The sequence below is a fragment of the Callorhinus ursinus genome, unplaced genomic scaffold, assembly GCF_003265705.2.
Source record: "Callorhinus ursinus isolate GAN/ISIS: 27379988/994484 unplaced genomic scaffold, GSC_fseal_2.0 scaffold69, whole genome shotgun sequence".
In the NCBI taxonomy this organism is placed as follows: Eukaryota; Metazoa; Chordata; class Mammalia; order Carnivora; family Otariidae; genus Callorhinus; species Callorhinus ursinus.
This window is the reverse complement of record NW_027397131.1, coordinates 2,231,682-2,258,340: the sequence shown is the minus strand read 5'-3', so window position 1 is coordinate 2,258,340 and position 26,659 is coordinate 2,231,682. Positions and strand designations below refer to the sequence as shown.

The window sequence follows — 26,659 nt, the reverse complement described above, 5'->3', positions numbered from 1 at the left end:
AAAATAAATAAATAAACTCTAAGATAATTAATGAGATAGTCACAATCGAAATAAAATCAGCGTTGAAAGGAGTAATATGGTAAACTCTGAGAACAGAGACACCCTTAGGAGTCAAGAAGATGCACTGAAATAACTACACAGATGAACAGAATCTCTCTTTCTAACAAGAAAACCCAACAGTAACTTTTATCCTGGTTTCATATTTCAAGAGTTAGACCAGGAATACCCCAAAACAGGTTAAAATAAAAAGCTGAGTCATCAGGGTCTTTCAGAAGGAAAGAAACCTCTGTAGGATGAGAGATCTTCGCTCCTGCGGGGCGGGGCCTGGAGGCCTGAGGACTAGGGGAGGGAGGAGGAGTGTCCCTCAGAGATCCGGGAGAGGGCGTGGGGGGTCTTCTCGCTTTATTTATTCACAACCCACATACTTTACTAGATTTAGTTCTGCCGGTTAACTTAGCACCAGGATGCTCAGCTGGTGAGGCTAGAGTAGACTCTGGGTTATTTTGGGACGTTCTCGGCCCCGCTGCTTAAGATGAGGAGGTCCTAAAATGAACACCCGGACCTTCCTGCCGGCAGACTAGCGAAGACACACAGCAGCGCCTCATCCTCATCCACACTCTCCGGCTCCCCAGTAACTGTAAAGTGCAAAAGAGCTGGCCAGGGCCTGCAGAAGGCGCAGCGCCTCCGAGCCTGGCACGCTTTTCCCCTTCCCTCCCCCGGGGAGCGAGCCCAGCGGCTCCCCACGTGATGTCAGTGGGATCCTGAGCCCCATCCCGCTTCACGGCTGGGGGCGGGCAGACGGTGCTCCCCCACGCTGGGCAGAGCGAGGTGTCGCTCGCGGGGCCGCTGGTGCCCCAGGCCTCCCCCGCCCCGGGACGGTCGCTCTCGGCCGCCGGGGTCCCCCGCAGCCGCGCGCGCCGACCCCGCCGGCCCGCCCCACGCTCCGCCCTGGACGCCGCGGGTCCCGGCGCGGGGGTGCGCGGGGGTGCGCGGGGGGTGGGAGCGGGCCCGGGCTAAGCCTGATTTACGGCTCTGCTGAAAACCGCTTCGCTCCCGCAGCAGTAGCACCGGCCGCGGCGGCAGCAGCAGCGGCTGCAGCTGCAGCAACAAGTCGGGTAAGTGGCGGCAGCGGGGCTTCTGCGCCTGCGGCCCGGCCCCGGGGGCGCGGCAGAGGGGGCCGGCGGAGCGGTCCCGGGCTGGGGACGGGTCCCGTCCCCTCCGCGCGGCGGGGAGTTAGGCTGTCGGCCCCCACTTGCGGGAACTCCTGTGCGCACGAATCCACTCTGGCTCCCGAGGGCTGGCCCGCAGCGGAGCGGGGGCGGGGAGAGCCCGGACCCTCCGGGCAGCGTCTTTGCCCGCCTGCCCTGCGCGGGCAGAGGGAATTAGGGCTTTTCCGCCAACCCTGTGGACTGGGGTTTCCCCTGGGCCCTTGAAAGCACGAGTACTCCCAGAGTGTGTGATTACCCATTTCCCCATTTGGGGATGCCAACCCTTCCCCACTGACCCCCCTGGAATCCTGACTTCCCCTGCCTTCACCTCTCTGCTGCGTTTTCGGTCGGGGTTTGCATCCTATCTCCACAAAACCGGTCGTTAAACAGCCCGCTCGTAGCACAGGAAGAGGTTCCCCTCTCTAGGGAGCCAGAGGCTTATTAACCCGGAGGCTTTGCCTAGCCTGCTGGGGACCGTTTGCGCCTCTGCTTTTTGAAGAGGTTGAGGGCCCAATAACAACACTTTCCAGTCTAGACCCTTAGTTGAGCTTCCTCTTTTTTGGGGCCCAGGGCCTGTTACATTTAAGTAGAAACCATTCCTGGAGGGAATAGGTATGCCCTGCTTGCAGAATAGGGTTGCTGGCAGTCATCTGTTGCTCGGGCTAAGATAAATTGCTAGAAGGAAATAAGAACTTCCTGTTATTAAAAGAGTTATGCTGATACCTGCCGGATTCAAATATTGGCCATCTCTAAAGGTTATCATATTAAAACAGGATCAGAGACGAGATAAATCCATTCAGAACACTGTATTTGTCTGAAGTCTTGACCATGGCCCCTCTTGGGTCAAAATATATTTGATATCTTGAGTTCCCAAATGTCAGTAAATCTGGAATATGGAAGGCTATCAACCATAATATTTTGATTTATGCCATCACAACAATAACTAAAGGCAAAATCTCAGGTTGAAAAATTTCCAGCTGATTCTGTGTTTAATGCCACTGCGCCTAGCTTGAGTAATATCATTACTATGTTTGAAGAAAGATCACTGAACTCACTCTCTCAGGACAAATTTTGACAATTTGTGTGAGTTTTCCTCTTTGGAATTCATGCTTATCAGGCTTATATCAGTAGAATAGGGCACAGGTTTGCAGTGAGTGTACTCAGTTCAGGAGGGCAGGAAACTTAAATTCCACTTCCAGATCTGCCACTTTCCATCTGGCTTTGAACTCATTACTTTACCTCCTTGCTCCAGTTTTCTCATCTGCAAAAAGAGAATGTTACCCACCTTCATCCTGGCCTGGGGGGGGTGGTGCGGGCGGCGCTTGGCAAGCTTTTCCTAAAGGCCAAGGAGTAAGTCGTTTTGGCTTTGCAGGCCATAGAGGCTCTGTCCCAACTAGTCACTCACCTTTACCTTCAGTGCAAAAACAGTAGTAGGCCACACAGAAAGGAGTGAATGCGGCTGGATTTGGCCCACGGATCGGAGGTTTTAGTTTTAACGTGAGATATTATATGCCAAAGGCATTTGAAGCCAAAAGCCTCTGCCCTGGTAGAGGTGAGGGGCCACAAGCTTGTCAGCAGCATTTTTTAAACAGACGTGTAAACTACCTGTTTTACGTTGCCCTGCCCAGGACCTGAAGAGTAATGCAACAGCAGGCTTTTGAGGCAAGCAGATACCCCTGGCAGGAGTCCTTCCAGAATGTTGCCGTGTGCCTGCCATTCCGCTGCCCGAGGTGTGGAGACCATACCAGATTTAGAAGTCTGTCCTCGTTGAGGGCCCATCTGGAATTCAGTCACAGCTACCAGGAAAGAACCCTTCTGACCAAATGCAGCCTATTCCCGTCCCTCAAAGACCCAGACCTAGTCACTGCCTCAGAACCCCTGAAACAGGGAAAACTGCAGGGCACGGGCCACGTGGTGAAGCAGAAACCCAGCTATGTGAACTTATACAGCATTTCGCACGAACACTCCAAGGACAGGAAGCCATTCGAGGTGGTGGCCGAGCGGCCCGTGTCCTACGTGCAGACCTACACGGCGCTGGACCTGCGTGCAGACTCGCTGGAGGGGCCGCGCTCCAGTCCCGGACTGCCCACCTCGGACACCAAAGCTGCTTTCGAGGCCCACGTCCGAGAAAAATTCAACCGGATGGTCGAGGCCGTGGACAGGACCATCGAGAAGAGAATCGATAAACTCACCAAAGAGTTGGCCCAGAAAACAGCCGAACTGTTGGAAGTTCGGGCGGCCTTTGTGCAGCTGACGCAGAAAAAGCAGGAGGTGCAGAGGCGAGAGCGGGCCCTGAACCGCCAGGTGGACGTGGCGGTGGAGATGATCGCTGCGCTCAGGCAGCGCCTCAGCGAGTCCGAGGAGGAGCTGCTCCGGAAGGAAGAGTAAGTCGTGTTGTGCCATCGCTTTAGGCACCTACCCCCCGAGTTACAAGCACTGGTCAAGCCACGATTGGTTTTTATTACTTGCAGCTACTTTGGCTGCCTTTCTCATTGATACAGCTGAACGTGGGATGCGCAAGGCTTTTGATACCGTTGACCCTCTCTGTGTATAGTCTGCAACCCGGCAGCAGGAGAGTCAAATATTCAGTCCCTTCTCGCCTTGGAAATTATAGGAACGTTCGTTTTGAGAGAGAGGAGTAGCGGTGTTATCTGTGGTGGGATCGGTTCCCGGCACCAGCTGGTGAGCAGAGGGGAGGTGAATGGGAAGGCAGAGAGGGGGCTCTAGCCCAGCCATTTCTCCTTGGTAGCCTCCCTCCATGTAGCCGAGTCAAGAACATGAGATGCTGTCTTGTTCAAGTATATAAATATGCTCTAAATACCAGTAATTCTGGCTTCTTTGCCATTTTGGATTATCTGCTTGTGTTAATTAAATATTGGTCGCTGAGAATCCATTTAATTATAGTTTTTATTTGGAAGAAGCAGGCATTAGTAAACCCAGAGGAGACTTTCTGATCCTGCTGGCTTCTGTGATTTTAGTTTGAGAATTTTCTTTTTGTAGAACGGTATGTGATACTAGAGTCAGTCAGGCCTGCTTGCAGAGTTGACAAGTGGTTTTCACAAGATAGAGGTGAAAGACATCCTACTTGGAAAAGCATTTCCTTATCAGGAAGTATGGCTTCAACTCAGACTTAGAAAAGCATACCTAATAATGCAGTATATTTCCCAAATGCAGAATATTGGATTTAATTTTAAATGGAGGCTCAGAATTCATAGAATCAAAGGGCATAAAAATGGATACCCTAGGATAACCTAGAAGGAAGGTTTCAAATAACTTGGACTATATTATAGAGGTTGACTTAATTTCATACTTTCTGTGTCCACTGGCACTCTTCTATCATGTATTGTCCCTTAAAGTGCAGTAATTAAATTTCTCCATTTGGCGAGAGGCTGAGAAACCCTATATATTAAAGAGATCATTACCTAGTATCACTGAATGCCTACATTCTACCTAGAGGGAAAGCCTGCTCTGATCAACTAGAAATTTTTTTAATTACCTAGTGAGGACAGATTCAAATCAGCCACGGATTTACTTTGCTTTTAGGGAAATGATCTGTAATGAAAAATGTTTCTTTCTTGGCTTCTGGAGTTTCCCCGTGGGAAGTTAGTGCCATGATGACCCACTGCGGCCGCCAGAGTGATTAACATTGCATCACTGGAAAAATGGCAGATGGGGTTCCCCTATGTGCAAAGACAAGCTCAGAATTAAATTTGTGGTATTTCTGTTTGTTTGAAGAGCAGTGAATTTAAAAGGAAAACAAACTGTTTGCACATACTGATTTGTCATATTTTACTTATTGATTACACAAGTAAATAATGAATATGGGATTTGGGCTGGTGGTCGCCTGGACGGAAGCCAGTATGATGGCAGGGAGAATCATACAGTTGGATCTAAGTTATTGTCAAGGATCTAACTTTTGTTTGGGGTGTTGGGTTCAAGAGTGCTTTGTTATTAAGAATATCTTAATATAACTTAGTAAAAGTGAGCCATGCGTGGATCAATTATGATAATGTTAACCCAGTGCTGTTACCTGAAGACCAATTGAAAAAGTAATGTATACTCATTAAAAAAAAAAAATTTAACAGGGTAGAACTGTATGTGTTAAAAGCGTCCCTTCCTCTCCAAGCATAGCCTGCTCCATCCTCCAGAGATATCTACTGTTTAGCTCAGTGAATGTCCTTCCAGACCTTTCCTATGTAGTTACAATCGTATGTACTTTATACACAGAGATGCTATATTCTCCCAAATGGAATCGTGACACATACTCTTCTGCCACTTATGTTTGGAATTTGTTTTTGTTTTAACATAGTATGTTGCAGGCATCTTTCAGGCACTAAATATAGGATTATGTCATTCCTTTTGGCTATTGCATGGCTGTGGTGTGGATGCATTCATAGCTGATTTCATCAGCTTGCTATTAATGAATACATGGTTTTGTTCTGTTTTCCTAGTAATAAAAATAGTGCCTCAGTTAACGGCCTTGTACATATATCTTTGTTCACGTTTTTATGAGTATATCTGAAGATAAATTATGAATTGGTTTTTAGTATGTCATTTTGGACTACGGAGGGGGGCGGCAGCAATAACATTAAAAATAAAAACACTTTAAAGGAAAATACAGTGAAACTGCCTTAAACTTTTAAACATAAAATTAACAAAGTCTTCATTTTTTTTAAGCCTTCATTTGGCCTGGCCTGTCAGTTTCTGTATTCAGGTCTCAAATAATCACTCTTTCTGTACGTAAAATAGCACTGAAAGAGTCTTGTTTCCAGAAAGGACACTGGAGCTCTTGGTCTGAGAGGGTGACTGGCCAGCTCCCTCAGGGTCTGTAGTGTTCAGCCTCCCAAAATGGGGGTGCAGAGCAAGCCAGCTGCCTGTTTGCTGCACCACTGAAACTGAGTTCATTCGACTAGATTTGCCTCCCCAGTACGAGCCCCTTCCCTCCTCACCAGCCCTCACGGAGCTGTATCTTTGACAGAAGAGGTGACCTCTTAGATATGGGAAGATGCTATTTGGCCAGAGAGCAAACCAGTTGTGCTGCCCCGCTAAACCCCTCCAGATGAGTTCTCAAGACTCATTTGTGAGAGAAAGCGCGTGGTTGCAGTCCTACTCGACATGGACTTCAACTCTGGGGACCCTTTGAGACACAGATGGGAGATTCAGTTTAAAAAAAACCTGAACGCCTACGTGAGGCTCTCTTGCGTACGGATTGTTTTCCCCTCAATTTTAAAATCCTTTCAAGTGAGGCTGAGGAGGCTCTTCTGCTTACGGATTTGTTCTCTCAACTTTAAAATCCTTTCCTTCAAACTGAAATGAAAGACTCCAGGGCCGCTTCTGCCCTGAAGCTGTCTATAGGCTGAATGGCCTTGCATTATAGAGGGTCTACATAAGCTCTATAACAGAGGAGATTGAATAGGCAATATCTTGTACTTTTTGGGCTGGTGAGTCTCATTGTACCTCTGGAGAGAGGTGTCTATTTGTTTCTGGGGTGCAAATCCAAGGGACATGTTGTCCATCATCTTCACGAAGTCTCTGCAACTTTAGAAGTCCTATTGAAGCAGGTATTTACTTATTCAGGAGTATTCAGAACTATAGGTTAGCACTGCCTGTAATCAGGTAAATCAATCCCAGCCAGCCTTGCGGTAAGGTATCCCTTAACAAGAAAGGATGGGTTTGGATGGTAGCTAATTTGTGGCTGAGTGGGTCATCCAAGGTTTGGAGCACACCTGTGTATACCAGTAATCCCAAGTTTTTCTGTACCCGCTTCTGGTAAGACTGGAAGGCCCTAACTGAGCACCTGTGATGTGCCTGGCACTGTGCTAGGTGTATATGGGGAACATAAAATTCATGCTATTTTCCTCTAAGGAGCTAACATCCTGCATAGGAAGCATGAAACATCCCTGTGATCATGTCCATGTTCAGACCCAAGGTAGTTGGAACAAGTGCTTAAATACAAGGCATGGTTTCAAGTTGATAAACTATTAGAGAACAGATTTTTTTTTTAATGTGGAGAGGCCACACTGAGGAAGTGAGGAGGAAGGGCAGTATTTGCATCGGTGGCCAGAGGAGAGTGACATTGAAGGGACAGCAGGGAGAAGAAAGACTATGAGAGATGGCCCCTGAGGAGATCGTGTGATTTGGGAACTAGAAGGTACTCCTCGTCTCCTTCAGGATAACACTCTCATTTTACAGACGTGGAAAATAAGGCCCAGAGCAGTGGAATGCCTCGCCCAAGGACAAAAATTTGGTAGCAGAGCTGAAATTGAAACCCATATTCCCTGTCTCTCTGCTGAGTGCTTTTTCCATTAATTCACTGTGTCTCAGCCACACTTTTGAAAATGGGGTATTTGCCCAAAGCATCACGACTTATGTAATACTGAATCTGGCCCATTTTGGAATGGGCCAGCTTCTTTGCTTGTTTCGAGAGAGCTGCTACGGTGACATCATTTATTTTTCTGATGAGATTAAAGGAGATATCAGCTGGCATCAAAGGTGTTGGGAAATAGGGAAATGCTGGCATCCTAAATGTGGTTATGCTATTCAGCTTCCGGAATACCAGCCCAGGGCTTTTAACGTGACTCTGGTTGTCCATGGCCAGTCAAAATGGAGCATGAGCATGTCAGCCCTTGATTGTAGTGAGGGGCCCCCTTATAATTCTGTCGAATCCCCATCCTGCTCCCTTGCGGGCTACAATAGGTATAATCCTTCCCTTCTTCCTTCATTATTTGCCCTGCTCTCAACTGGGAGTCAGCCCAGGAGACAAATCTTGCACTAAGTGCCTGACGTGTGCCAGGTACTGTTCTAGGTCCTACCGTGGTATACCCATGAGTCCCGTTTCTGCATTTATGGCAGGAAGAGGCCAGAAGGTAAAATTAAACATTAAACAGATCATTAGGGGTATGATGAAAGAGGCCTAAAGGGATGGCCTGAGCCAGGTAACATGAGTTAGGTTTCTATCGTAAGCTGGCTGTGGGATGCTGACCTTTTAAAGTTTGACTTGGTACCTTGTTTGCACAGCTAAAAGCCTCTTGCCACTTAATTACAGCATTCCTATTTTTGATCAGTTAAAGCAGTGAGTAGACAACTTGGTCTCCAGATGGATCCATAGCTAGGAAATAGGCCAGGAAAAATCATGTTACATGTAGGGTTCAGTGGGACAGGGAGGGGTCTGTTTGCTCCACATTTTAGTGCGTTTATGTAAATGAGGTCCTCTCTTTCCAGGCTGCTTACCATGCAGACTTAAAAGTAACGTAGGAAAAACTGGACGTCAAACATACCTTCTTAGGGATGGTTAAAAGTTGGAGACCAAGGAAAATATTCCATTTTTCTCTGTCTAATGTCCATGTACCTTCTTTCTGTCTGGACCAAGGGGCTTAGATGTAGTGTTGATCTACTTATTACCAGTGAGAGTCATTTGACTTTCTCATTAGAGTTATTTTTTAAGCTCTTAATGAGAAGTATATACCTTTTGGTTTAGTCAAAGAAGCCAAAAGAGAAAGGTGAGGCAAAGGGCCAACAAAAGTAGAGATGGCATAGCTTCAGATGGGCCACAGGTGCCCATTCCACCCTGTGGGGCCCCTTGGGATGCACAGGAGCCAACCCTGAGCTCCAGGTTAGCAGCCCGGCTCCCTGCACTGCAAGGCAGTGGACTCCAGCTTCAGGATTTGCCTCGCGGCTGACATTACGGTCTGTCTGACGTGCTCTGTGATCAATAGCTAGCCTATTTTTAGCCAGAGGTATTTTTACCATTTCACATACCTCCAAAGAGGTTCATAAATCAGTAATGTAAAATGAAATTTAAATAACTTGGTAGAGTTTTGCCTTTGGGAGGAGAAGCTGATTTTAAAGTGTTGTTTAAGGATAGGAGAGAAGCATCAATTTTAGATCCCACCCTCAGTCCTGTGAGAGGTACCTGTATTGTGGATTACTTTTTGGTTTTGTGCCCTAGTACTTGTCTGGAAAAAGATAAAAAGAAACCTCAGGCTCTTTTTGTTCAGTTAAAAATTTTCAGCCAGAGCTGTGGTTGTACATTTCATGCACTCAGCAGAAATTTGTTGTGCCCCTATTGTGTGCTGGGCTAGTGTTTGGCACTGGGGTTACCACAGTGAAGGAGCAGGCAAGGTCCCTGACCACACACATTTCCCAATGGGATGGGGTACATGGCATGACAGTCCTCTCTGTACGTTGTGGTAGGATGCAACGTTCTGCAGGAGAACACAGCAGGTCACCTAACCCACACCTAGGTGTGTGTGGGAAAGCTTCCTAACAGGAGAGCCCTGAGGTTAGAAGACTCATTAAGAACGGGAGCTAGGGAAAGGCAGTGGGAGGGACCCCAGTGGAAAAACAGCCTGTGCAGAAGTAAGAATCTGGCTCACAGGCTGAATGAAGGGAGGTCCCTTGTGCTGGAGCAGAGACGGAGGTGATGTGCATTTATGAGGCCCGAGGGGAACATCAGGCTGCGGGATGGCCACAAAAGCTGGAAACATAGGGAAATGACTGTAAATTACAGTATGCAGTATGATCAGTGCATTGTCTCCTATTAACAATGCATGGTTAGATGGCTTTGTAACATTGTAGTGAACACCGCGACACATTAATACACATTTCCCTCTATCTCTACACCTGCTTCTAGAGTGGGTTCATCACCTGACAGTGTATCTTTAATTTCTCTGAATTATCCTGTCTTTAACCCACCTCAGAAGAAGTAATTGAGCGGTTCGATCTGTAAAAAATTAAATATTATCAGTGTTTCAGACCTATGGCCATCCTGTAAATGAACAAGTGCCTGAGGGAACAAGTACGTTTTCTAAATAAAGCTTTGATCACACTGAAAGGGTTTTTTTCACTCGGTGTCCCTTTGTTTCTTTGTGAATCTCAGGATGTGGACAGATTTCTAGCTCTGCATCTCATTCTGCATAACTGAGCTTCAGACCAGTTTCTTATCCTATACTGGTACTTTTTCCTTTAGTATCAAATATTGATTTTAAATAAAGCATATTTTCCACCAAAGCTTAAAACCTTGTATTCTATAGTATTTAACCTTTTTAAAAAATACGTACATGAGAAGTCAAAGATGGGGCTGGAAGTGACGTAGACTCAGTTAGCTTCCCCGAAGCTGGTTTGTGCACAGCCTGACGGGTTTTCACTCAGGTTCCCTCTGTATTCTCTCCCATCTGACCTTCCAGGCTTCCCCCTGTATTGTAGGTCACAGGGTTGAGAACCTAAAATAAAACCACACAAGTCTCTTCCTCTTCTCTCTGATGACGTCATATTATTCTTTGTCTTAGTCATTCAGCTCAGCTTTGTAATTACATATTTATTTCAGTATTTGTTTCTTTTAATATTTGCTTCTCCCACTGTATCCAGGGTTAGCACACCACCAACCTGTCCGGCCTGCTACCTGTTTTTGAGGAGCTTGTGAGCTAAGAATTTTTAATTAAAAAAAAAATCCAAAAGAAAAATAATAATTCACGACATACGGATATTATATGAAATTCAAATTTCAGTGTCCATAAATAAAGTTTTATTGTTACACAGCCTCTATGGTTCTTTTGCACTAGGCAGAGTTGAGTAATTGTGACAGAGACCAGATGGCCTGCAGAGCCTGAAATATATACTCCCCAGTCCTTCAAGAAACGTGGGCTGACGCTGGATTCAGCAGTAAGCTTCATGAGGATAGCCATGGGTTCAGGAATGCCCCGCTAACATTCAATAAGTGTTTGTTGAGTTACCGAATAGTGGAACAAATAAATGTGTGGACTGTGACCACATCCTCCTGGGGTTCCAGCCCTCATTGCCCACTCTCACCCACATTCTGAGATTCAGGAGCACCTGTTCGCAGCCTGGCAGTATCTCAAACTGGTTGGCCCCACTTCTCCTTATATTGCTATAAAAAAAAATCCAAGGATCCCCAGAAGTTTTGTTAGCATGAGTTTTATCTATCAATATTTACTGTATTAGAAATTAAAACTTAGGGGCGCCTGGGTGGCTCAGTTGGTTAAGCGTCTGCCTTCAGCTTGGGTCATGATCTCGGGGTCCTGGGATCGAGCCCTGCGTCGGGCTGCCTGCTCCGCCGGGAGTCTGTTTCTCCCTCTCCCCCTGCCTCTCCCCTCCACTTGTGTTCTCTCTCTCTCCCAAATAAAATCTTTAAAAAAAAAAGAAATGAAAACTTAATTCAAAATACAATTATTTATTTAAAAATAACAATAAGATAACAATACTCTAGCAAAAAGAGTAGCATGGTTTTATAAGTTTTGCAAATATTTTTAATATCTGACTTAAATAGAAGGCAACTGGACCTTGTTACTTTTGCATTTCATTTGTTGCAAATCTGTTGTTTTGGTGGAAGTAGATGAAGGAAATCCAACCTCATATATATATGTAGTAAGAAAAGGGAGGGGTGCTCTAATAGCTTTGTCTGAGAACAGGATATTCTGCTTTGGTACTATGCCAGAAGTTGACAATTGGTAGTTTCTTCAAGATTCACTGAGATACGGGATCTGAAATCCTATCGGAATATTTTGTTCTTCCTTATATTGAAACCTGTTGGTCTGTCTTCCACTTTGAATGGATATTTGACGGTTTGGTCTAATTATTAAAGCAGTAATAAATGCAATGTGGTTAAACATCATTCTTTTTCATTCAGGAAATTCCCAAGATTCCTTGGGGAAATATGAGGTGTTTCTGGATATTGTTGGTCCAGATTGAACAGGATGTGAAGGGGGAATCTGAAGTTGTACACACAGGCTAGTCCACAATTAGTCACTGGCTTTGGTTACCGTTTTTATCTAATACAGACACCCAGACATATTCTCAGCATGAGGCACTTCTCCAGCCATCATCTTATATAACATCTTATTTGAAATTAAATCATCAGGCTTGTTTTAACTGTCTTTTCTATTTCTTTCTTTTTTTAGTTGATGTGAACCACTCATAAACTGAAATTAAGTTAGTATCGACACCAGTTTGGTTGAAAAATGCAAAGGGTGTTAACTTCTCAGCTTCAGGGCACAAGGTAATTGCATGAGGGAGAGGTTAGAAAAAAGATGCTTCTCTTCTACAACATGACATAACACTCCAGGATCAGCTAGGAGCATTGAAGTTAATTTGCAAAAGTTTTATATAGAACCAGTAGCAAAACATTCCATGATTTAAAAATATAGACACAGTCATAAACCGTATCGCACTCAGGTTTGTTTTCTTGCTTTTGAGATGTTAATCCTGTGGGATTAAGCTGTCAAATATTGCTGTTTTACATTCTAAGCTTTACAGCCTGAGAACCCCCAAATAGTAAATATGCATAGAAAAAAAAAAGACTGGAAAAATATACTAGGATGTTGATAGTCGGTACCTCTGGGTGTTGGGATTATGGGTCATTTTTTGTTTCTTCCTTGTCCTTTAAAATATTCATTACAACGAATATATATTGAACATTATATGTCATGTATTATATCAATGATGGGCTTAGAGCAGGGAACAAAAAAGCTGATTTGGCCCTTCCTCAGTTTTAGATCTTTTAATAGGTCTATTTTTATCTTTCCCAAAATAAATGTAAAATATTTCTGTAATGAGGTGTAAATATTACAAACCAAAATGAATTGAAAAAAATACACTGGCTCTTTGTCTATGTTTTTCTTTTGGGTAAGGGAGAGGGTCGTGGGTTTTGGTTGTGGACAGGAGTTTGGAAACTCCTGTCATGATTCAGATATCCTAAATATCCTCTACGAAGTCTCTACAGTGGACTTGACTCTGAATGAATGGAAGCCTTAATGTCAGAAAGACGAAGGAATAGCCATTGCCCAAGTTCTGTTTTCTAGTGGTACTTTTGAGCTCCATCTAAAGGATTTCAGCCATTCCTCAGAGCCATGAACAGATGTGGCATGCTGGATGTAGCACCCAGACGGGCCCTCAGATGGGCCCTCCATTATTTTGCTGCTAGTTTAAGGTTACTTAGGTTGAATGACAGTAGAGCTTTAAAATTGGCTTGTGTCCGTGGCCTGAACGGCTTGAAAAGTTCATGTCCTCCATGCAGGGCTCATACGGAAACATCTGGAAATAAACTTGAGACTTGATGATGGGAGAAAACTCCTTTCCAAAGGGATTCATTTCTTTTATGTGAATTTTTCTTAGCTGCTGAAAGATAATAGAATTATTATGGAATTGGGGTTTATGTTTGATCCTAGAAACTAGAAAAAAAGGGGGGCTAGTATAATAAGCACTTCTGTGATGAATCATGTCAGAACCAGTCTCTTTTCTATTTTATAAATATGTAATTTCTAAGGTTTTGCAGAGATGTTTGACTCTGAAGGAAGTATCAGAAAAGTTTCAATATAGCCAAGTGTGACATATTTGTGAGAGAAAAAAAATCACAAATAATTGTAAAAGTGAGTCACTGACTAATTGTACAGAATAAAGGAGCAAGAAACCACTACCAACTATTTTGCAAAAAACTTCTTCAAAACTTCCTGGGTCAGACTTACCTGAAGTTCTGCTCTCAAGAAATTATGGACCTAAGTGGAAGGTGCAGAGAAGGCAGTGGATCTCATCAACTATCTAGAACAACTGATGGAGTTAGATTTTTTTAAAATGGGATTTCTAAATCTGAAATGAAAGAGGCTGGGAGGAGAATGAGCAGTCTTTAGAATCTTGGTTCTGTATTACGTTGAAAGTGGCCAGATAAAGGAGGGGGTACACCTTGAGGGTCAAGAGAGATTCTGAAGACACATACAAGAAGTACCATAACCCACAGGTGGTAAAATGATGGAATTCGTTACTCCTGGTGGGTGTGGCAGGACATACAAAGGGGAAGGCTGAAAGATCTTCATAATTTCTTACTGAGAATTGGATGAAGAGAGTTGTGATAATATGCACCTGTTGGTCATGCTGATTACCTGGTGCTTGGCCTGACAAAAAGGCCAAGCACCTGTGTGTTTGTGTGTATGTGTGTTTTTGCAGAGTTGCTCATGAGAATGGCTACCAAATTGTTACAGGTGGTGGTCTCAGAATAATGGGGTTTCAGATGGTATTTTCTTCTTTATATTCCTTCCTCATGTATTTGAATCTTTATAAAGAACGGATTTCATTTTAAGTCAGGAAAGTGTTGATTTCATCCATGCATTATAAATAAAAAGATATCAAATAGTAATAAAGTTATTAAAATTTTTCTGGATCTGTAAATGACAATGAATTATGTAGATAAAGGAATATTATTTGAGGTATTTTGCTCAACTTTTGAGGGGAAGGGCATGTCAGCTAACAGCTTTCCCGGCGGACCTTGGGTCAACCTCAGGGTGGCATTTCTGGGACTGTTTCACTTTTAGCTCAAAAATGCACAATCGGACAAGGTGACTCATTTTACTCTGCATGCCCTTTCATTTCCACACCTTCCCTCCCTGTGCTCTCTTCTCCCCCAGCAGCTCGACTTTTAAAATGTTAAGTCAGAGCTTTTCTCAAAAGCGTCCATTGGTTTCCCATCTCCTTTATAAGAAAATCTGGAGTCATCATAGTGGCCCCCACTCCTGTCCTTCCCAGTCCCCGCCTGCAGCCAGGCAGCCCTCCTTGCTGTCCATCAGACCTGTCTCCCTGCCCACCCACCTGGCTTATTATTCCTTGGTATCTGTTGCCCTGTTTCCCTATCCTGAAGGTTGTCCCTGACCCCTTTCTAAAATACCACCCACACATTCCCTTCTTCTGTTACTTTCTGTCCCCTTGCACCCGATTTCAGTTTCCTCCTTAGTGCTTATCACCCCTGACCTAGATATTTATTTGGATATTCGATAATGACACTCTCTTTCTACTGCAGTGCAATCTCGAAATAGAATCACTAAAATGTCATTTTATCTCTTTTGCCATCACTGCGAGCACAGTGCCAAGGGCAGTGCCCGACAGAGAGTCAGCACTCAGTAAATATGTGTTAAATGAATGAAGTCCTGGCTCATTTTTCCGCTTTGTGTTCTGACATTTTTGCCTTGCAGAGAAGTTGTTACATTCAACCATTTCCTGGAAGCAGCCGCTGAGAAGGAGGTCCAAGGGAAAGCCCGGCTCCAGGACTTTATTGAGAATCTGTTGCAACGGGTAGAACTGGCAGAAAAGCAGTTAGAGTACTATCAAAGCCAGCAGGCTGCCGGCCTCTGCCGAGACCTCAGCGAGCACGTGGTAAGTCACACAGGTCCAGCCACCATGCCTGCGGTCCTTGGGTATGGTGAGATTGGGTCAAGGACAGAGGAAAGGGGAGCTGGGGAATGACTTGCGGGAACCTCCTAGACATCAGCATCAGCCATCCCTGTGTTACGAAGTCATACAGGTGAATCCAAGACATCTGGAAGTAAGAGAAATTCCGGATGCACGGTCGTCTTTACCCCACCACTGCTACACCAACATAAACAGGTAGAGATATTTCTATATTAGAGAATAACAGAGTTGGAGGTTGCCAAAGAAATCATCGGTCTCAACCTGGGTGCTCAAGTAGATGGGGAGGTATTATCCTGTTTGGGAGCTCTTCAAGAGAATCTTAAGAAAGCTTTGGCCTTTCTTTGTAGTGGCAAAATCTAACCACATACCTCTTTTTTTTCCTTAAGAGGAAGGACACCACCATCTGATAGTCTCTATAGGTGAAACATTCTTTAAGTAGATTTTCACAAAGTCTTAGGGAATTTCACAAGTGGCAGTTCTATAATAAATATTTGCGTACAAGTTTGTATATTGTTTCAGGGACTTAAGAAACCCCCAGAGCCCAGACAAGAACCGTGGATATGGCTGAAGGTCCAGATTCTGCTAAGTGGCTTGATCGAGATTCCCTGGTCTCTTTGGGGGTTGGGGAGGAGGTACAAATAATCACGCTCTAGATGAGGGAGATGGGGGCTCGTATTTGCCCTCTAAACAGTTTTTTTGATAACAAAGCCAAAAAAAGGACTTTTGAAACCCCAAAGTGGTTTATTTATAACATTTTCATGATCTGTTTGATTTTATTTATGCTTAGCCCCTTCCCCAAAGATTTTAAAATGATTCTTTTACTTCCCCTGCAAATGGACTGTACATATAACGGAAAGAAAAATAGGGAACATTTATGCTAACCAAAATGTGGGTAAAGTTGCTACTGGTTGATTAAAAAGTTTAGTTTGAGCATTCTGGAAGCCGAGATTAAAGGGAAGCATGATTAAATCACAAAAGAAGGAATGAGATGACAAGCAGGTAGATAAAAGAAGGAAGGCCGGAGGGACAGACAGACAACAGGAAAAAAAGGAGGGGGGGGAGGAAGAAGTGAAGAAACGTTATACAATCTTACTGTAATGTACACTCAACTTTAGAGCAGGGCAGCAACGGGAGCTCTAGAACTTTCCAGTCAAGAACAAAAGTGGGCTGGAAAGAAGTAAGTGTGTTACTTCTGTGAGGTTCTAGTAACTGTAATCAAAGCAGTTTCAGCCACCTGACATGTTTATTATTTTCCTGTTGGTGTCTGTGATCTCCTGAGAGGGAGCTTGCACTTCCCTCCTCAGTTCCTCTCTCACCTCCTTGGGAATCTGTGAGTGCCGTCCTAACGCAGTGTGGCTGGACGGACGCTCTGAACCCCTACCTGCCTTCTTCCCATCCTGCTATCAGGAGATAGTGTGGCATGGGGTCACGGGGCCCAGATGTGAGGTGAAAAGGCCTGGCTTCCAGATCATTCCTGCCCTGCTCCTTGTCTTCTGGGGCCTATAATTCTGTTAAATGAAGCAGTTGGACCAGATGCTCGCTAGGGTCTTTGGCCTCTTAAATTCTCTGATCGTCGCCTGACTTCGGTGGTTAAGAATTCTAAAATAAAAATGTAGCATGAATAGTCTTAGCATTTAGGCTTACAAGTAACGCAGAGCTAAGAAATGGGTAAAATTCTGTACAAAGCCAAGAGGATCTTAAAGAAAGAAAGCAATGGAAGGCAAGGAGGAAGAGAGGGAGCCATTCGTTCTCTCTCTGATTTATATTTCTGTGCTCACTTCCCTCGGCTCAGTTTATTTTTCCAGCTTGAAAATTAAACATCCTTTACGAGACATTGCCAGTGATTATTTTCACCGAGATGGTAGATGCCATCAAAAGTTGGACAGGCCTCAGGCCTTCTAGTCAGCTGTGTATATACGAAGTTCTGTGTGTGTGTGCACACGCATGTACACACAGAAATACAGATTTACAGGCACACATGCGCACATTCATCTGTACACACAAATACAGCAGGGAATTAATCCATGTTTCTATCTCCTGTGTCCCAAACATGACACGATCTGCCCTCGTCAGACTTGATCTACCCGAGGAAGAATTGACTGATTGAAATAAAAGAAAATGCAGTTGAGGTGGTAGTGGGGAATACAGAAGTGAGAGCCGTCTGTGAGTAGGCACAGTCAGGCTGCAGTGAGGCATACTGTCACTGTTGTGGGGAAGACGCATCGCCCTCAGAGGACCAAGAATGAGATGCTTTGTTTCTGAAAGGATCAAGCATAGACGCACTTTCCCCGTGTTCATGGAAGTCCTCCAGACTCCCCTTTGGACCGTAACATAGCACATTATGTATGGTGCAGTCGGCAGACCCTCAGACCATTTCTCCCTTTTCCTTCAGCTGTTTAATCTTAACAATATACACGCACCTCTGAAATTAGGAACAGTGTCTTTGATGTAAGGCAAGTGCTAAGTCTGGCCTCCCAGGGTTCCTGTGGCCATCCACACACAGGAGAACTTGGATGCTTTTAGCAGGAAAAGCTTTGAATCACCGCTTTATTGACTGACTTGGTCCAGCTTAGTGAAGCCACAGAACAGTGAGGAGCTCTGGCTTCTGGAGCCTCAGCCCCTCCCAGGAGAGCTCCTTGCTCCAATGCGCCCTGAGATGGAGCAGAACATTCTGACCCAGGCCTTCCACGGTGCAGCTCAGGACAGCCTGGAATGCCGTCCCCAGCCGACCTGGCTCTTCATGGTTACCAAGGCCGCACTGAGAAGCAGTGTCTGTCCCATCCCTCGTTTTCTCATTACCACCTCCAGACAGCAGTGAAATTTCTAGATTGATAGAGGAGGTGCTTCTTTCCAAGGTGTGTTCTAGCTTTAAGATTCTTTTATGCCCTAGAAAAATTCCCCCTCATGTTTAGTAAATGCCTTTTCTGAAATGATGTTTTGGCATCTGTAGTTCCCCTTGATTCCCTTGAGCATTTGCGTTTTCACCTGGCTGATTTCTAAAAACATAACATGCTTACTCAGATACTTTGTCTTTGTGCTCTAAAAAATGCTGTCGAATTAGACATCAAGTGACCTAATATCCCATCTGCCAAAATCATGCACAGACCTGCTCAAAGGGAAGGTCATGAAAAGCTCGAATCATCTCAAGTGTTGCAGTTAGTTCCTGCGGGTTGTACATCAGGGCTAGCAGCCATTCATTTAGTATGTGTTTATTGGGAACGTAGCACTTACTGGGCGCTGGGGGAACAGGGTGAATGAGGTGGGTGAGGCCCCTGCCCTAAGTGAGGAGGGTGATGACTCCAGAAACAAGTCCACACATAACTAGGATGATCTCAGAGGGTGATAACCCCTGTAAAGAAAAAAGTGAGAGGAGGTGTGTGAGTGGCCGCCCCCATTCCTCCGTGGTCAGGAGAAGCCTTGCAGAGGAGGCTGCATTTGGACTGTGACCTGAATAACAGGACTGAGGCGGCCCTGTGAAAATTGGGAAGTGACTTAGAAGGGAACAAGCTTGGCACGTTTGAGGGATGAGCTGAAGTCACAGATGCGAGAAGGTTCCAGATCATGCCGGGGCTTCTGGGTCACAGAAGGAATTTGGATCCGTTCCAGAGCACAGAGGGAAGCCGTTGGTAGGTTGTAAGCAGGAGGTGATTTATGTTTTAGCAAAATTCCTCTGGCTGCTGGGTGCAGAATAGACTAGAGGGGTACGGGACTGAGAGAAGTTTAGAAGGCCATTATGGTGTGGCAGGGGAAGGGGGACGGCAGCTTGGGGAGAGCGGAGGCGGAGAGAAATGGCGGGTATAGGATATATCCTGAGGACAGTGTTGACTAAACCAGCTGGAATTGCTGAAGGATTAGGTTTTAGCAGGTGAAGGAAAGGGAAGAATCGAGAATGAATCTAAGATTTTGGCCTGAACAGTTGAGTATACAGTGCTGCTATTTACAGAGGGGAGGTGGGAGGAGGGCCGGGTGCCTAGTTTCTCCAACCCAAAACAAACTGAGACACCATGTTTGCACTCAGATGGGCTCTCTGTGCAGCTATTTATATTTTTCCAGAACCTTCCTTAAGGACTCTCTTGATCGCCATCCTCCTACAAAGTAGTTGGACTATGAGAAAATAGAGCCAATGAGGGGACCTAAGGGGGCAGAGGGTTTCCATCTGCCTGAGGCTTTGGGGCCAGAAGGAACAGCGGCCTCTTGTGTTCACAGGGAGGAGAGCATGTGAGGTTCTGTTGGGAAGGTGGCAGCAGGCCCTGCCTCCAGCCAAGCCTCATGATCTGTAGAATCACTGGAGAGATTCAGATCCGGCCATGGATTCCATTGAGCTTTTTGTGTACAAACTTGCTGGTTCTTCCACAAACACATGCTCCTTAAGGAGGCAGAACAGGGTGAAGTCTTGCTCGGACGTGGAATGTCCTAACTTGGGTTTGAAGCCCAGCTCTAAAACTGGTAAAGCTTTCAGGCTTCAAACCAGCTACTTAACTTTTCGGCCTTACTTTCTACATCTGTAGGATGGGGATGACAATGCTTACCTCATAGGGTTGTTTTGAGGGTTAATTGTGGTGGTTATATAGTCAGCATTTTATCTAGTGTGTGACGTATAGACCTGCACAGGTTATGGTACTTATATATCTGTGTATAGGTGAGCTTTATGGCTCATCTCTACCCATATTTATTTGTGCATTTACCTTTCGGTAATACACACAGTAAACTCTTCTAATTTCCTAAGGTCCCAGCAGGGTCCATCAGTGACATTCATAGGCACCAAGGTTTTGCTTCTTAAAACATTTTGGAAGTCAGACCTCTTTGGATTAGATAACATTGTTGGGCTTTTCCCCAGGGAGAAAAGTATGCATATGCATGTAAATACACACACACAATACACATACACACACACACACTTAACTTTACATAAAATTCCAAAGAGTATTATATGTACATATGCAACAAATCATCAAACTATATGCTTACATACATATATACAGTAAAGTGAAAAAAATTTGTTATGCCTTTAAGAATAACTTTAAAAAGAAGGAAGCAATTTAAAGGAAGAAAAACTGTAAGCTTTTTTTTTTTTTTTTTTTAACAATTTATGCATAATACTAAAGTCCGTTCCAGGAGCCAAGCTAAGAAACCCTTACTAGTGGTAGCGGGGCCATGGCAGGAAGATGGAAATGCTGAAACCTTTGGGTTTCCCAGAAGCTGCCAGCCTGACGCTTGCGTGAGCCGTCTGTCCAACCTTCTTTGTATATTGCATAATCTCAAGACCCTCCTTGAGGGTGCCTTTTTCTGTCCACCTCTATTAATCTCCTGTTGAATCCAGCCAGTGTGAACAGGGTCAATAGTAAAGCTTACTTTTGATTGAGTCAGAAGACAGAAGCCAGGAATCTCATCTTGCCTTCCTGGGGACATGACCCTCAAAAGTTTGTTTAAGGAAACTCCATTCTGATTTGTTTCTGACTACAGCTCAAGCTGCAGACAGGAGACCCGGGGAGAGTGACCCTGTTATACTGAACTTGGTTTCTCTGATTATTTGAATATGGTAGGACTCTCGTCTTGGTCACACTGGGCCCCAACACCAAGATGGCCCTTTCTGCACATTTTCCTTATTATCCTCTTCTGTGGGTCTGCCTCCTGCTGTGATAGCACTTCTTTTAGCGAAGGCTACATGAGGGAGGTCAGGAATGAAGGTTGGGAGTACACTGGGTTTGCCTCTAAAGTGAATGGTCACAAAATGATAGTTCTCAATTTGTTCTGCAAATGATATTTGAGCCCAGCCACAAAAGGGCATGCAGATACTTCATTGGGAGTGGAAAATAATCTCAATGATAGATGGCCTCGGGGACAGTTGTGGAGTTGGTCTTCATAGGCTCTCAGTTTAGAAATGATGTATTTTAGGCAATAAACATTTTATGCCAATTTTCCCTTTAGTTGATACACTGTCACCAAGCACAGCTGTAGTAAATTAGCTGCACATGCAGCCTGAATTAATCAAGAAATAATGGCACATCATTCGAGTTTTAAAAAACATGTTTCTTCAGATGTTGCTCCATTAGAGGGCCCTTTGACATTTTGAAGTTTTTTAGATCGACTGATAATGGCTTCTTGAAAATCTCAGAACAGCGAGCCACAGAGGCTCCCCGAGGAAGCAGAGGCCGAGCACGAGATGTTCTTGTTCCCTGCTGTGGCGGAAGGTGCCGTGGGCCGTGCTACTGATAACAGTTCCCGGCTTCCTTAATGGGAACAGTTTCTTAAAAATACAAGCAAGAAAGATTTTTAAAGCCAAATCCAACCTTCAAGCGAAGTAATGTTTTTTCTCATTTGTTTTCCTTCAGCTTACAGATATCATCTCAAATAGGAAATCCAAATGCCTGTATGTATATCTTTTTTATACTTGGGCCATTTGATAATGTTTGCATAATGTGTTTTCCTGTTACATTTTATGTATATAACATCTGTATTCGAAATGGATTTGAGAGTCTCCGGTGAAAATGTACCTGCCTGGGTACCTAATTTTGTAAATTGTGGATACAACTTTTAACTATGCTAATAGCCTATTAGTATATGGTGGTACGGTAGTGATCCAGGAGCATTTTTACAGTATTCTATAATGTAACTTTCTCTTATTGAGGTATAGTGTAATCATAATAGCTCTATAGTAGTATTAATGCATGTATACTACATCATATATAATATATGTATAAATTTATGCTAGGAATCACATACTTTATGATGCCTACATGACTGTTACTACTATATACAGTCACTTAAAGAGTCAAGGGGTTTGGATTCTGGTCTCATCTTTCCCATAGACCAACTGTATGTATTATACTAGAGAGTCCCTTACATTTTCATTGTCTCAGTTTTGTCTCTGGTGAGAGAACGAGTAACATCTCCCTGGGAATTCAGCATCATGAGATCATTTCATGAAGGCTACAGGACTTTTTGAAAGAAAAATACCGATTTGTATTTGACTTAACTGGCAGCATTTCTGCTACTCTGGCATGCGGGAGTGATTGTGCTGTGGATGGTTTTGTTTTGTTTTGTTTTTTTCTTTTAAGGTTCTAAACAAAATCTTTCTTTCTGCTCATCTCCCTCTGCTCGGCCATCTGTAGAAGTAGAGGGCACCCACATCCTGTGTGTAACCACGCTGATCTCAAGACCCATTTTCATCCAAAAGGAAGGAGCTACTTGAGAAAAGCCAAGGATGACAGAGCCAGCATGCAGCCTGCTAAATCCATTCACGAACAGGCTGAGTCCCCAAGAGAACTCTGCAGACCATCGAAGAAAGGGGAGCCTCTGGGGTTTAGCCGGAAAGGCAACATCAGGCCCAAAATGGCCAAAAAAAAGCCAACAGCAATTGTGAACATCATCTAAAAGGGTAGTGGCCCTGGACTATCATTGCCGGGCTTTGCAGAATGTTATTCTGGGGGCCAACAATAATGCCCTTTGGGATACATCCCATAGTAAGACACGTTGGAAAAAAGGGCATAACACATTTATTTCGTGGCCATTCAGGCAGCTGGACTAACCAGAATTTAACAAACGGGAATCTCGGGGAACCAGAAATTTATTACAGGCCCCCTTTAGAAGCAAGAGGCAGATTACAGAAAGAATTGAAAAAAAAAAAATGACAACAGTCTTATTCCAAAATTTTAGTTAAAAGAAGGCTCCAACTTGTGAAATAAGTAGAACACTCTCCAATAGTGTCTGCATCTGGGGTTCTGTGCAGGGGTGATTCAGCCAAGGCCCAAGGCCACACAAGATGTCAGGCACTAGGAAGAAAGTCTTCTGTGTCTACTGCTGTCTAAATTGTGGGCAAAGAATGGGAATGCAAAGTTTTCTTAATGGCAGTGAAATAGTAATATTTTTATTTGTTTTTAACTTTGCCCTCTATTAATTTGAAAGCTTCCAAAAATAAGGATTCCTGTTTCCCCAAGTATTCTGGTTAATCAATATTTCAACGTTTGGGTTGCTTCCAGGACTCATCTCGTTAGACTTCAGTTCCCATTTCCAGTTTGTTCGATTCAGGTTTGTTGTTTCTCTGGATGCATGTTTATTCTGACTTTGGGTCGCCTCTGCTCTCTCCTTCGGCTGAGTGTTCTGCACCCCGAGACCAAGTTGCAGCCTCTGTCTTCAAAGCCGTTAGTGTTGTCTGTGGTTGGGACGGAAAACCCCAACAAACCTTACAGCCATGAAACTCTTTGATCAGCTCCCATCACAGTTCCGGGTCTGCAGGGCTGGAGCAGCCGCGGATGGCACGTCTCGTGCATCGTGAGCCAGGGCCTGGCAACACCGCAGACCTTCCTCAGCCCTTTCCTGCTGCCCTTGGTAGTAGCAGTGGCCGCTCGGGGCTCTGGGCATGCTGTCGCCTTGCTGACCTCTCTTTTCCACCTCCTGCTGCTTCTGTGCCCTTTGATGACTAGATATACGTTCTTACCTTCCAAGCAGGTGTTTGAGGCGTTCACTGGACACTGCTTTCTAAAGTAGTTTCTTGAAACAAACAGTGCATGTGGGATCCACAGTCCGAGACTGTCCTCTCCCTCCCAAAAAAAGCCTTCAATTCCATAAAGAACCATCTGTTAAGAACCTCCTGCTTTATGGTTCTCATCAAGAATGAATTTCCACGTTACTTTTTTTTTTTTAATGTTAACAATATCATCAGGTCTTCTACAGAGTTTACGAGTGCTGACATCCTTCTGGAAAAAAGAGTAGTTATGTCCACAAATGTATACATATACATATATATATATATAACACAAAATATATATGTCAGGTATATTAATAATTTATTTTTAAATACTCATGCAAAAGGTGTGTGTTTGTAGTGGGTGGTTTTTAAACTATATACATTAGTTCATGTAAGCTCAGTTCTCTTATTTTGAAAATTAAAAGTGTAACCTAATTAACATTTGTAGAATAATTGTTATTGCAATAAACATCAGATTAGCAATGCATTAAAAATAGGTATAACGCAGTTACTTAAAATGCCAGTAAGTTGAAAAGTGTAACTTACCATTATACAAACATTTTGAACCTATCATAGTTAAAACGTTGATTTTTGAACCTTCACTTTGACATCTGGCTCACGGGGGAGGGCCATTCATCTGGTGTATAGGCAACTATCAAGTGGGAAAAAACATTGCTGTGAAGTGAATATCACTGTTTAGGCTAACATTGTAAAAATTGTAGTGTTACAATTATTGTTTATTTCGAGACTTAATCTCCTCCGAAGTTATTTATTATTGATGTTTATCCCATGATTGCACTCTAGCCTTTTACATACTAAAAAATTGACTTGTTGGTTGTATTGCATGCCCTTTGTCCCGTAACACGTGTGTGCAATGACAACAACTTGTTTTTAAAGGTGGTAGAGCCAGGTTTTCTTTGTTTGATTTAACGTAACCTACAGTTTCAGTTTTTATTTAATATGCCTAGAGGGCGTGATAGCTCTCTTTGACAGTGGTACTCCGTTATCTTCAGAAAGCGCCATAATGTCATATCTACTCTACATACATTACACAAGACAACTGATTTTAAGATTTATTATATTAAAAAATTCTTTTTAATTCCAACTCAATTCTGACCATCATACAAGGAAATGCATTATATATGTTGTGCTTCCTTAGAGGCGTAAATTTGCTGTTGAAACATGGGAGCTGGCTCACTCTAAGGGATGTTTCCCTTACATGCCATGGCCTGGGCCATGTACCGTGTCCCACTTGGGTCTTATTTTCAAATATATATATACATATATATTTTGTCCACATGGGCAGTCAGCCTGCGAGTTGATTTTTGGAGAAATTACCAAAGTTTCTGGGAAAACATGTTCAAGGCTAAACTGAAGAATGGATCTAATTTTATTATTTGTTCTGTAAGGAAGAAATTTTTCTTTGAACTGGTCTTTCATTCTTTTATTCCCAAGCTAGGTTATAGATTTTCAACTGCAAAGTTCAGGTTGCTTAGACACTGTTTTCCAGCATTCTGCAGGGTAGATCAGTTGTATGGAAGTTGGAATTTTCTTTTCCCAGAATTCAAAAGAAAAACTTTTTAGATTATGAAATAAATATTATAATAATAAAGCTATATTTATGACTAATGTGTTGGTATATTTTGTCTAGTTGAAGTGTTTCTGGGGAGCCAAGTGTGCTGGTCCATTGAACAGTGAACAAAATGGTCTTTCATGAATAAGCTGTTCACTGTACATATAATCACCATCATCTTGTACCTAATAAGCTTTCTTGAGAACTTAGCTGGATCATTTTTATTTATCACAATGCCTATATCTAGAAGTTCTTTTTACATATGTTCACACTGAGAAGTCCTCATTAAAAGCCCATTTGGTGCTTTTCTCCCATCTTCCTCCACACTATGAGTAATTTTCCTACACTCTATTTTAAACTTGGCAACTCTTAGCAAAAACCATGGACAGATTTCACAGTGTATATCCCAACTTGTATAGGCCATACATCTCAGTCATTGCAAGACCCAGAGAGTGATTACAATAGATAACAGAGAGAAGTACTGTATATCACTGGTAGATTACTCAGCCATTGGTCCTTTAAGAGCCATGGAATTAAGAAAATTTAGGGGATGCCATTTGTTTAGGAGCTGTTAGGGCTTTTAGGAAGATAACCTTAGTCTGTTCTTATAATTACTCGTGTTAAAGTTGATGGATTCACCAGGTCATAATGTTCTTGACAAATAACTGTGACATTCTCAATTATCTCTGGGTGTTAGAAAACATAAATAAATCCCAGTATCTTGATTCTGTTTAGGCTGGATCCTTAAAAAATGAATTCTGGAGACAGCATACATGCAGGCCCAAACACGAACCCTGGAACCATTTCAAACTTTAAATAATAGGGAGCTTTAGATACTGGATTGTGTGTGTGTGTGCGTGGAATTAAGGTGGTGAATTTTTTTTCCCATTCTTTTCTGTCCATGTTCTGTATCAATAAATGGACACACCTGAAATTTTCATTTATGAAGAATCTTCGGGATGCCTGGGTGGCTGTTGCTTGAGGGTCCAACTGTTGATTTTGGCTCAAGTCATGATCTCAGGGTTGTGAGATCGAGCCCTGCGTCGGGCTCCACACTCAGAAGCGGGGTCTGCCTGAGATTGTCTCCCTCTCCTGCTACCCCTCCCCCTGACGGTCGCGCTCTCTCTCAAATAAATAAATCTAAAGAAAGAAAAGAAAAGGATCTTTAATCTGTAGCACTATGATGTGTTTACTCTGCATTTGTAGCCATTATTCTAAGAC

The 26,659-nt window shown here is 43.7% G+C and overlaps 1 protein-coding gene across 1 annotated transcript; it reads left to right on the top strand.

The window, feature by feature from the left end:
- Positions 1 to 451: 451 nt before the first annotated feature.
- ZNF365 (zinc finger protein 365) lies at positions 452 to 25,840 on the top strand. The gene is made up of 5 exons (XM_025850294.2): positions 452 to 1,115; positions 2,837 to 3,592; positions 15,182 to 15,362; positions 21,731 to 21,768; positions 22,511 to 25,840. The coding sequence occupies exons 2-5, from the start codon at positions 2,850 to 2,852 to the stop codon at positions 22,770 to 22,772; spliced, it is 1,224 nt and encodes a 407-aa protein (XP_025706079.1). The 5' UTR covers positions 452 to 1,115; positions 2,837 to 2,849; the 3' UTR covers positions 22,773 to 25,840.
- The last annotated feature ends 819 nt before the right edge of the window (positions 25,841 to 26,659 follow it).